The 10,424-nt window shown below is 40.0% G+C and overlaps 1 protein-coding gene across 4 annotated transcripts in view; it reads left to right on the top strand.

Annotated features, from left to right (window-relative positions):
- The window catches only part of PAICS (phosphoribosylaminoimidazole carboxylase and phosphoribosylaminoimidazolesuccinocarboxamide synthase), a 41,360-nt gene extending 34,012 nt beyond the window's left edge, over nt 1–7,348 (top strand). For all 4 annotated transcript variants that reach the window (XM_054294065.1, XM_054294073.1, XM_054294081.1 and 1 more), the window contains 7 exons: nt 991–1,169; nt 1,820–1,999; nt 2,090–2,203; nt 3,966–4,049; nt 4,153–4,333; nt 5,319–5,477; nt 6,122–7,348. In XM_054294065.1, the coding sequence (XP_054150040.1) occupies nt 991–1,169; nt 1,820–1,999; nt 2,090–2,203; nt 3,966–4,049; nt 4,153–4,333; nt 5,319–5,477; nt 6,122–6,288 (1,064 nt within the window). In that variant the 3' untranslated portion in view covers nt 6,289–7,348. The remainder of the gene's footprint in view (nt 1–990; nt 1,170–1,819; nt 2,000–2,089; nt 2,204–3,965; nt 4,050–4,152; nt 4,334–5,318; nt 5,478–6,121) is intronic.
- The last annotated feature ends 3,076 nt before the right edge of the window (nt 7,349–10,424 follow it).

Here is a 10,424-nt window from a genome sequence, read left to right on the forward strand (position 1 = left end):
GATGCAGAGTCCCCAGGCAGGTGCAGAGCAGAGCTGCTTTATGGCAAAAACCAGGCTTTCTTAATCAGTTAGCCCATTGTCAGCTACATGGTTTTAAATCATAACAAACATAATTCAACCAACCACCATAACCCATGATGTGAACACATCATGGTTATATGATTTGTTTTTCTACCTCTAACTCAGCAGAGTCACATTCCCAAAGTAACAGGCCAAAGTAACAGGCCTGAGCCATGATCTTACAAGGCCTTCCTTCTGTAGGGTTTTGCCTACTTGCAGCAGTCAGGGAGAAAGGTGGGACTTTCCTCAGGAGTGAAATTGAAAAAAAGATCCATTTTGCACTTAGGGTGCTGATCTGCATGTTGGCTGTCCCTGTTTAATATGTAGTCCATCATCTTACAATTATGTAGGAAGGTTAACTTGTGGCAGCAGGTTTGAGTGCACATGATTCTCAATCTGTCTTTTGCCTAATAAATCACCAAGATCTAGTGTCCTAAATAACTTGGTTTGTGATGAAAGGGAGAACAAAGCCATTCTCTCTGCCCCATCTGCTTTTATTAAGCAAAGCTGTAAAGACTGCTGTGCTCTGTTACTCCTTTGAAAGGCTCCAATTACTGTTCAATCTATAATGAATCTTTCACCAGAGAACATGGTTGGGTACTTGGTTGCTGCTATTTTTTTTAAACAAACAAAAACATTGTGAAGGATAGATTTAATTTTTAAGGCTCTGTGAACAGAATTAGAAAAATAGGATTTCTGAGTTAAAAGTTATTTTTGTATGATAAAATTGGCAAAACTAATGACTTGTGGAAGATACTTGCCTTTTGGAAGGCTGGAGTGGGCAAAAATACCATGAAAAGATTTAGTGTGTCCTTTAAGTCAAGGGAAGGACAAGATTCAGATGTACTTAAAATTAAAGATGTTTGCGACTACTGTTCTAGCTGTGGAGTGTGCTTACTAATGGAACTAAGCTGCTGTCTTTTTATTTAGGCATCAAAACAGCTTTTGTCAGGAAACAGAGTGACACAGCGTTCATAGCAGCTCACTGTGAAATGATCCCGATTGAATGGGTGTGCAGAAGAATTGCTACTGGCTCCTTCCTCAAGAGAAACCCTGGTGTCAAAGAAGGATATAAGTTTTACCCACCAAAAATTGAGATGTTTTTCAAGGTAAGTTTCCTTTCCTGTGATGTTAATCAAACTTAAGCAGAGCTAAAATTCTGTATCATCTCCTTTAAAATGCTGACAGATAAAGCAAGTAGTGCTAGTGTCTGACCAATCCTCTTACTCTCAGTAGTTTTGCCATTCTAATGTTTTTTTGCATTCTTATCCAAAAGCTGTTTTGTCCCATGTCTATACCGTAGTGGCTTACAGTACAATCAAAGAATAACAAACCAAGCTGTACTGAAAATCACAAAAATGTAGGTATAAGGGCTTTTTAGGCATAAGCTTAATACATCAGCTGAAACAGATGTGTTGATATATTTGAAGAAATTAAACAGTGGTTGTATGGTGAGGGTAAGTAGCTAGCTAGTCCTTTAGGATTCTGAACTCCTTTGGGAATGTGTGCTTATAGATGTGTCTGGTGAACTATAATCTAAAGTGTTTGTGGTGTACCCTGTTACTCTTAAAGATGGTCAGGTGTTTTACAGCAAGTGTTTTCAATGTTACTGTCATTTTTTTAATGCTAATCATAAAAGATTAGTTTGAAGCCTGTATTTGTTACTTAGGAAAAAACGCAAAACCTATCTTTTAATGGCTGTTTTCCTCCTATAGCAAGCTTAAATTGCATCATGTATTTGTTCTGGTTTTCTTAACAGGATGATGCTAATAATGATCCACAGTGGTCTGAAGAGCAAATAATTGAAGCAAAATTCTGTTTTGCTGGACTTACAATAGGCCAGACTGAAGTGGACATTATGTCTCGTTCTACTCAAGCCATTTTTGAGATTCTGGAAAAAGCATGGCAGCCCCAAAACTGCACTCTTGTAGACCTGAAGGTAGAAGAATCTGATTTCTCATGATCCTGGTTTTGACAGGAAAAATATCTCTGTATAATTACTAAAATAGGATTCTTATTGTCTTTTTAGATTGAATTTGGTGTTAATGTGCTGACAAAAGAAATTGTTCTTGCTGATGTTATCGACAATGATTCATGGAGACTGTGGCCAGCAGGAGACAGAAGCCAGCAAAAGGACAAACAGGTGGTGCTTTAATCTTTACCTTCCAAGTTGAGCAGGGAAGAAGAATGAAGAAAGTAAAGCCTACAGTTTACCATTTGCTTTTGGAGTGGCTTTTTCTAGGTGGTCTTACCTTCTTACAGAGTAATTTGTATGTGTCAAAACCTGTTCTCATTAAATAATGTATCTGGTTTATGGTAGGAAAAAATCCTGTCTGTATATCTTCAGCTGGAATACCTAACAGCACTATTGACTGGAGCTGTCATAGTGAAGTGTGGGGTTTCCAGGAGTGATAAGGATTTCTGACTTGCACAGATGCTAAAATAGTTGATAACAGATAGGTGGGAAGAATAGAAGCTTTGGTTCCCAGGTCTGCCTCCAAGTTTCTCAGCTTATTCAGAGATTAATTACTATTATCCTCTACTAGTAGAGATCTGCTGATACTTAAGAGGGAACTGCAGTGAGGATGCTTTTGTTTATTTATTTTGGTTAACCATGAATTCAGTAATGGTGCCTCCAAAATTGTTGCTAATAGTCTGTGCCCACATGAGGCCTGCAAGCAAGTTTAAATATAGGACAAGTTCTCTTTCAAACTTAAAGCATTTATACTTCACAAATATCTCTGAATTACCAGATGACAAGTTATGAAGGAGCTGGTTTGGAAATGCTGCTGCCAGGAGTTTGTTATGGTTGTTGAGACAACATGTGAGAGACCCTGTGAGAGAAGGTGTTGTAAGCCACGGGGGAAGATTTCAAAGTGTACCTGGGAGGAACAGTATTAATTTTAAATTGGGAAGAAAAACTGCTCTGTTGTTGACTTGATCTGAATTATGTAGTAGCATGCTTGAGTGAGTTGCTCTGACAGTCTCCTAAAATAAGGTACATGATGATATCATGTAGAACCTAGGCTGGTACAGTGCTACTGCAGGCAATCATGTCATGAGAAATCCAATTTTAAAGAAGTTGTATGTTTTTCCTTAAATTTTCCCTGTGGAAAGCTTCCAAAATCTTAATATCCCTGTGGCTGAAAGTCCTTTGTGCTGTACATGGGCATAAATTGCAATATAGAAGGCTGTTTATGCCTGGAATTGCTAGAAACTGTGCAAATATTTCATTTGAGGTATAATAATAATTCTTACCAATTATGGTAGCAAAATTAGTCTTTTGTGTACCCAAACCTTATTAACTTTGTCTGCTGGTTTTGGCTGGCAGTGGCTAATATGAGGCTGTGTTTTGAATTTGTGCTGAACAGGAGGTTGATAATAAAAAGATGTTTTTGTTACTGCTGAGCAGGGCTAACACAGACCCCAAGGCCTTTTCTGCTTTTGGTACTGCCACACTGGTGAGGAAGTTGGGGATGTGTGGGAGGTTGGGAGGAGACACAGCTGGGACAGGTGACCCAGCTCACCAAAGGGATATTGCAGACCACGTCATGTCAGTATATAAAGTGTGGGGGAAGGAGGAAGTGGTTATGGGGAGATGTTTGGAGTTGATGGTGTTTGTCTTTCCAAGTCAGTTATGTGTGATGGGCCCTGCTCTCCTGGAGATGGCTGAACACCTGCCTGCCCATGGGAAGCAGGGAATGAATTCCTTCTTTTGTTTTGTGTGTGCAGCTTTTGCTTTGCCTGTTCAAATGTCTTTATTGCAACCCATGAGTTTTCTCAGTTCTACCTTTCAGATTCTCTCCCTGATCTCTGGTGGGGGAGTGAGTGAGAGGCTGTGTGGGGCTTGGCTGCTGCCGGGGGTTAAACCACAACACTTCAATGCTTTTGTTTTCCTTTTCCAGTCCTATCGGGACCTGAAAGAAGTGACTCCTGAAGCACTGCAAATGGTTAAGAGAAACTTTGAATGGGTTTCAGAAAGAGTGGAGGTATTTGTTATCAAAGTCTAGATGTGTTGTTTATAAAAACTGTGTGCCTTCAATCCTGTTGACTGCTTTTTTTTCTCCTCTCCCTCTCCACTGTTTTCTCTAGTTGCTTCTAAAAACAAAGAGCCAAGGTAGAGTTGTGGTGTTAATGGGATCTTCTTCTGACCTCAGTCACTGTGAAAAAATAAAAAAGGCATGTGCAACCTTTGGAATTCCTTGTGAATTAAGAGTGACTTCTGCTCACAAAGGGCCAGATGAAACCCTGAGGATCAAAGCAGAATATGAAGGTAAATGCCAAGAAATACTGTTTTGGATTGACACAGCATCATGTTTCAGAATGACTTGGCAACCTAAAAGATTGATGTGGGGTTTTTCCATTTTTTTGTTAAACAGAACACCAGGCTGTGTTACAGTTGTGTTTCACAGTTGCTAGTAGCATGACTGCTTTAGGTAATTTTAGAGTAATGTATTGTCCTGCTGTCCTGCCACACCTTCCATTACTCAAAGCCTAACCTCTGCTTTTATCTCAGTATCAGAAATGCTTTGCCCAAGCCCTGATCATGTTAATAGATTTACTGTAGTACCTTCTGGTGATGCCAGCGTTTCTGAAACAAGGCAGGACAACATTTTCTCTGACTGAATATTCTCATGTGTTGTATTAGGCAGATGTTGCTCCCACCATGTTTTTTCTGTTTGATGAAAACATTCTTGCTTAATACTTTAGATGCCATGAGAAAAAAATGCTTGCTTTACATTACTCTCTTTGCCAAGAAGACTTTACATCTCTTCAAAAGTGTGTCTAGCCTAGCAGAGGAGATACAGGAATTATTTATTTCTGTGGGAGTATACACATTCTATGCATACCATTCTACTTGGTGAAAATACAAATGTGGTAACCATAGTTAAAACACTTACTTTGAGCGGAATTGTTTCAGATTTAAGGAGAGGAACACTTACAGATGCCAGAGGATTAATGGCTATGTTCTTTGCAAAGCTAAGCAGCACCTCTTCCTCTGATAGAGACTTCCCCTCAGAGGCAGAGTAAGAAATGCTCATTTCAGCTGTGTCTGGTAAACATAGCTGGGATTTAAGGATGTAAGATTTCTTAGAAGATTTTTCTCTAAAAGAGGAAGTTGGACACAAAATATTAGTGTCTTGTGATGGAATTGAAAAGATGACTGCAAACACAGCTGTGAACTCAGACAAAGCTCCATGACAGCAAGTGGTAGAGAACAAGGGGGATTGCTTATCTCCAAATGTCTTCCTCCCCAGGAGATGGAATCCCAACAGTGTTTGTTGCAGTGGCTGGCAGAAGCAATGGCTTGGGGCCAGTGATGTCTGGTAACACTGCTTACCCAGTTGTCAACTGCCCTCCACTCTCAGCTGACTGGGGCACTCAGGATGTGTGGTCCTCTCTCAGACTACCCAGTGGTAAGATGATCTTCAAGTTATGCTCTTCTTCTGATCTAGCTCCATTTTTCTGTTCTTATTGTACTGTACACACAAGGGGCAAAGCATTGGAAAAGCAGCTGGATCAGCAAAGTCTGTGGAAATCTGTCACATGCAGGCTTTGACTTCTTAATGGCAAAAAGCCCAACAGCGACAGCAAAGATTACATAGAAATAATCCTTAAAAAAGTAAGCCTTGGCTTATCCTTGCTAAACTTTTTATTTTGAAATTGAAAATAATATTAATGGGAATTTAAATAATTGAATTTTGATGCATTTTCCTTATGATCAAAGATCAAATAGTATCTTTCTCAAAAATCAGTGTAGGTAAACCTCACATTTAACTACTAATTTTTACCTGTATTATTTTTAACTTAGTAACTTGAGTGGAGGCCCAGAAATCTGTTACCTCTGTATAAGAGAGTCATTTGCAGAATGGCTTCTGGTGTGAAGTGCCACAAAGCAGTCACATTAAAAGTAATGGAACATGTGACACTTCATTAGCTTTAAAACTGGTCATGTGGCTCCTGGAGGCTGAAACAAGCCTTGTCTTAAATTGTTCTTCAAAGAAAATGTTTTGTTTGACTATAAACTATGCTTTAGTAAGTGGCATTCTCTTCTCTGCAGGTCTTAGCTGTCCCACTACTCTGTCACCTGAAGGAGCTGCCCAGTTTGCTGCCCAGATATTTGGGCTAAACAACCATTTAGTGTGGGCCAAACTGCGATCAAACATGTTAAACACCTGGATCTCCCTGAAGCAGGCTGACAAAAAACTTAGAGAGTGCTCCTTGTAAGTCACTCTAACAAGTAACTGTTATTGGTTACACAATGATAACGGTGTGTGCATTTTCATTCATATTAGGATTTACCCCTGGATGAGCTCAGAAGTCCTGCATCATTTCTTGCAGAAGAAAGCATTGTTAGAGCAGAATAGGAAGTTTGTTGTGTCGTCATCCTTCCCTTGTGTATTTTTTAATATAACAGCTAAGTAGAGATGGGGAAGTAGAATTTTAGGTACTCTTAGGTTCTGTTGCTCCAGAATGGTACTGTTCTGCTTTTTAGCCTATAATGTTAACTACAGACTATGTCAAGAGAATGATTTGGTACAATCTTAATAGAATTCAACTAGTCTTCTGCTCTTCTGTAACAGTAACATTCTTATATAGTGTTAATCTATGTCTTGAACTTTATTAACTGGATTGCTGACAAAGGCCAGTGTTGATGCTGTTCTGCTTGCAATGATGGTATGCTTTCTTTAGCAATAAAATGGCAACATACACTGTATTAATAGGAAAAGAGTGTGGAAAAATGTCTTAAGAGCCTGAAATAAATACATGCCTTATTTTAAAAATGTATATACATACATGTATCTTTTAAAAAAATATGTATGTGTATATTTAGCCCATTGATATCTTTTGGAATGATGTGATGGAGTTGACACCAATTTGCTTGTTCATAACAAGCCATAAATACAAATGGCTTGAGTGACCTGTAACTTGGCTTGTTGCCTGTTTGCTCTAACTCTTGCCTAGTGCAGGCTTTGTCCTTTTAAAGACTAGGCGGATGTACTTTCAGTAGTTCTGTAGGGGCTGTGATGATGTTGGACTGTCTTCATACACTTCAATAACTATAGCTATTCTGTGTCTATATTTCCTCACTCTGTTTCCGTGGAAATTTTACTGAACAGGGGAACAAATACTAAAGCAACAAACTTCTGGGGGGGAATCTAAGCATGACTTTCTTGTCTTTGCACACACCAGTCTTCTGAGTAGGTAAGATTCTAACAAATATGCAATTACTCAAAGTATGTAACACCTATGCTTTTACAATTCTAAATAAACTATTGAATGCAAATCTGCTTCATGGAGATTTATTAAGTACACTCAAAAGTAGCTATCAGCTGTGGTTTGTAACTTCAGGACTGCAAATTAGGTAATAATCTTGTAAGAAGCTTATGCACTAAAACCTGCATAGAACACTATTAGGTGACAGCCTTCTGAAAGATGCTCTGCTCTTTGATTGTCTCAGGAGTGTTTTGTTCCTTAAGTACTCCTCTGTGATGGTGTGGTGGATCAGGCTTGCCCTGTGGTGAGGAACTGGATTAAGTGTTGCTGCTGGCCTTCTTCACAGGCACTGACCACATTTTATGTGTATCAGTGTAGAAGAGCTCTAAGCAGTGTTCCCTTGAATGCAAGGGTTTAAAACTGGTTAAAGCTTATCCTAAAGTAAAAGAACTATAACTCTTTTCCTAAGCATTAGGGCAGTTGCTTTTGTAATGAATCTCTAAATGAAGTATCAATAATAGTGAGGATTAGTGAAGAACAAAGAGGCTGAAACTCCTTTGTGCCATGATCTAGATGAGGGCATTTATAGTCTATTACTAGCAAATTTGCAAATAACATCAAGTTGGGCTGGCATGTTGATCTGGGTGTGTTTAGCCTGGAGAGGGCTCAGGAGGGGCCTCACTGCCCTCCACAGCTCCCTGAAGGGCGGCTCAGGCTCAGTGGGGAGGGGTTCGTCTCTCCTGCTGTGCCTGCCGTGAGAGGACAAGAGGAGATGGCCTAAAGCTCAGACAGGGTAGATTCAGACTAGATATTAGAATTTCTTTTCCCTGTTAGTGTTGTCGGGCATTGGACTAGGTTGCCTGGGGTGGTGGAGTCACCAACCCTGGAGGTGGTCAAAAGGTGTCTGGATCTGGTACTGGGTGATAAGGTCTAATGGTTTAGGGGTTGCAGTGATGGTGCTGGGTGCATGGTTGGACTGGGTGGATGATCTCTTAAGGTCTCTTCTAACCTAGATGATTCTATATCGTATTTGTGGAAGCAGTGACTTCCAAGTAAAGATCCTCAGGACTGTGGGATTTTTTTAGCAAGCAAGCTATTTACCAAGTTAGTACTTGCCTGCATGCTTGCCGAGGCACATCTGAAAGCAGGCCAACAGTGCTCCTGACAAGACACTGATGTTAACTTCAGCTAGCAGGAGAATTAATGGGTGAGGAGTCCATGCTCTTTTGTTGGCTTGGGTGAGTGAGTTGGATCATCTTATCTTGTAATCAGACAAGCACCAGAACCAACAATTGTGAAGGCGATTGCGGCATTTCTTCCTCCTGGAGGCCGCAGTCGGCTCACTCAGCTGCACAACAATACCCAGCCTGAGGGTGAAGTTACACAACGGGGTGAAGGTGTTATTTCCTATTGGGCCCTACCCAGACTACACTGGGTGTTGGCTCTGGGTAATCAACCTGACAAGCCTACTAACGACCTGACCACCCCAGCACCCTGCTGGGATACACAAGTACAGCCAGCCACTGGTGTCTCTTCAGCCCACAGTGCTGCGCTGTCTGCAGTCTTCCCCTCTGCATTAGCAATTAGTACTAGATGATGATTTGAGTGTTAACACCTGAAATACTGTTTGGTCTCTAGATACTTTACTCACATTACTTTAACCGGGATTCTACCAACTTCATTTGTAAAATTGTGCCAATTTACGTGAGGCATGAGCATGCTAAGTGCTTTAGTTGCCATAGAGATGGTCATTCTTCAGCTTTTGGATGGGGTGTGTTGTTTGGGGGTTTTTTTGTGCAGTCTGTATTGAACCTTCTACTTGCAAATCCTTGCTTGAGCAGTTGCCTTGCAAAGAAGCACCAGGACAGCAGCTGACATTAACAGTGTGCTGCTGTGATCAGCAGACAAAACCTGCAGAGTCTGTCACCTCTGCAAGGATTTTCTGTAGCTGCCCTAGATGTCAGCTGTTTAGTTTAGCTGAAACTTCTTCACAAAGCTTTTGCTGTGGAATGAAAATACTTCCTTATGATTTGGCATTCCAACTATTGCGTTAATGCAATAAACTGAAAATTGCTCCAGCCAGAAATTGCTCTTGTAGCACTTGTGCTTTTTTGATCCAATTTAAAAAACAATCCTAACAAATTCTTGAATAAAAAAGTGCTTTAATCTTGACAGAAATTATTGTGTTAGAGCAGTTAATGAAGTTTATTTGTATTTGGTGAATTGAGTTGAAATGCCTGTAATGAAGGTCTTTTAAGCACCTGCTGTGGAATTAGGACCCTGAATTAAATCATGTCCTAGTTAGCAGTTACCTGCTTAACAGTAAAAGTTCTTCAAAGATATCAGCAAAGAACTGTTTGGACTTAGCAGAGGGAAGTGCTGACAGCAGAACTTCTTTTACATCCTGCACTGCTTCAGGTACAGGTCAGTGTCAGCTCATGCTCAGCCTTGCTAACATAATTTCATTTCCACAAAAAAAAACATACCCAAAGAACCTCCATTTTGTAAAAGTGAGGGAAAAATCAGCCATGGGTCCCACAGGTTTTTTCTCCATCCATAGCTCAAAGGTTAAAGCATCTATCCAGAACACTGAAGTGTTTTTAACATCTGCTAACATCTGTGGGGAGCTGTAAAAGTGAATTGAAGGCCTAGGAGAGAATGTGCTCTAGACTTCTTGGGGACAGCATTAAGGCAGTCTCTGTTTTAAAGGAATTCATACCCAAAAATAAATCATGATTGTTCTTGCACTAGAGTGCACATTTGGACCTTTTCTTGCAGCCTCAGTGACTTCTTTAGCACTGCAACTTAATTGTGAAATAGTGATGAAAATTCTGAGCCATTTAAAATAAAATCAGAGGTGGCAGTTGCACTGTATTTGAATTGTGTTGCAGTTGGCATTTTCACCTGTGCATTTTCAGGTGACGTTTCCTGTTCAAAACTTCCAAAAGCTTGATTGATTGCTTTTTGGGCTGAGGCAAGAATAAAGTGTAAATGTTGGAACACTCAAGACTTGTTTCAAAGTATGTACTAGAGGAGAAAGTTATAAAAGTTTCATCGAGGGTTAATAAAAAAAAAAACAAGAAAAACAACAACAAAAACCCCAATACAAACTAGGAATTTCCTGCAGAGCTGAAATGCCTCTAGAA

Source organism: Melozone crissalis, unplaced genomic scaffold (genome assembly GCF_028551555.1).
Source record: "Melozone crissalis strain CALT ecotype California unplaced genomic scaffold, PUWL_Pcris_2 ptg000006l_1, whole genome shotgun sequence".
Taxonomy (NCBI): domain Eukaryota; kingdom Metazoa; phylum Chordata; class Aves; order Passeriformes; family Passerellidae; genus Melozone; species Melozone crissalis.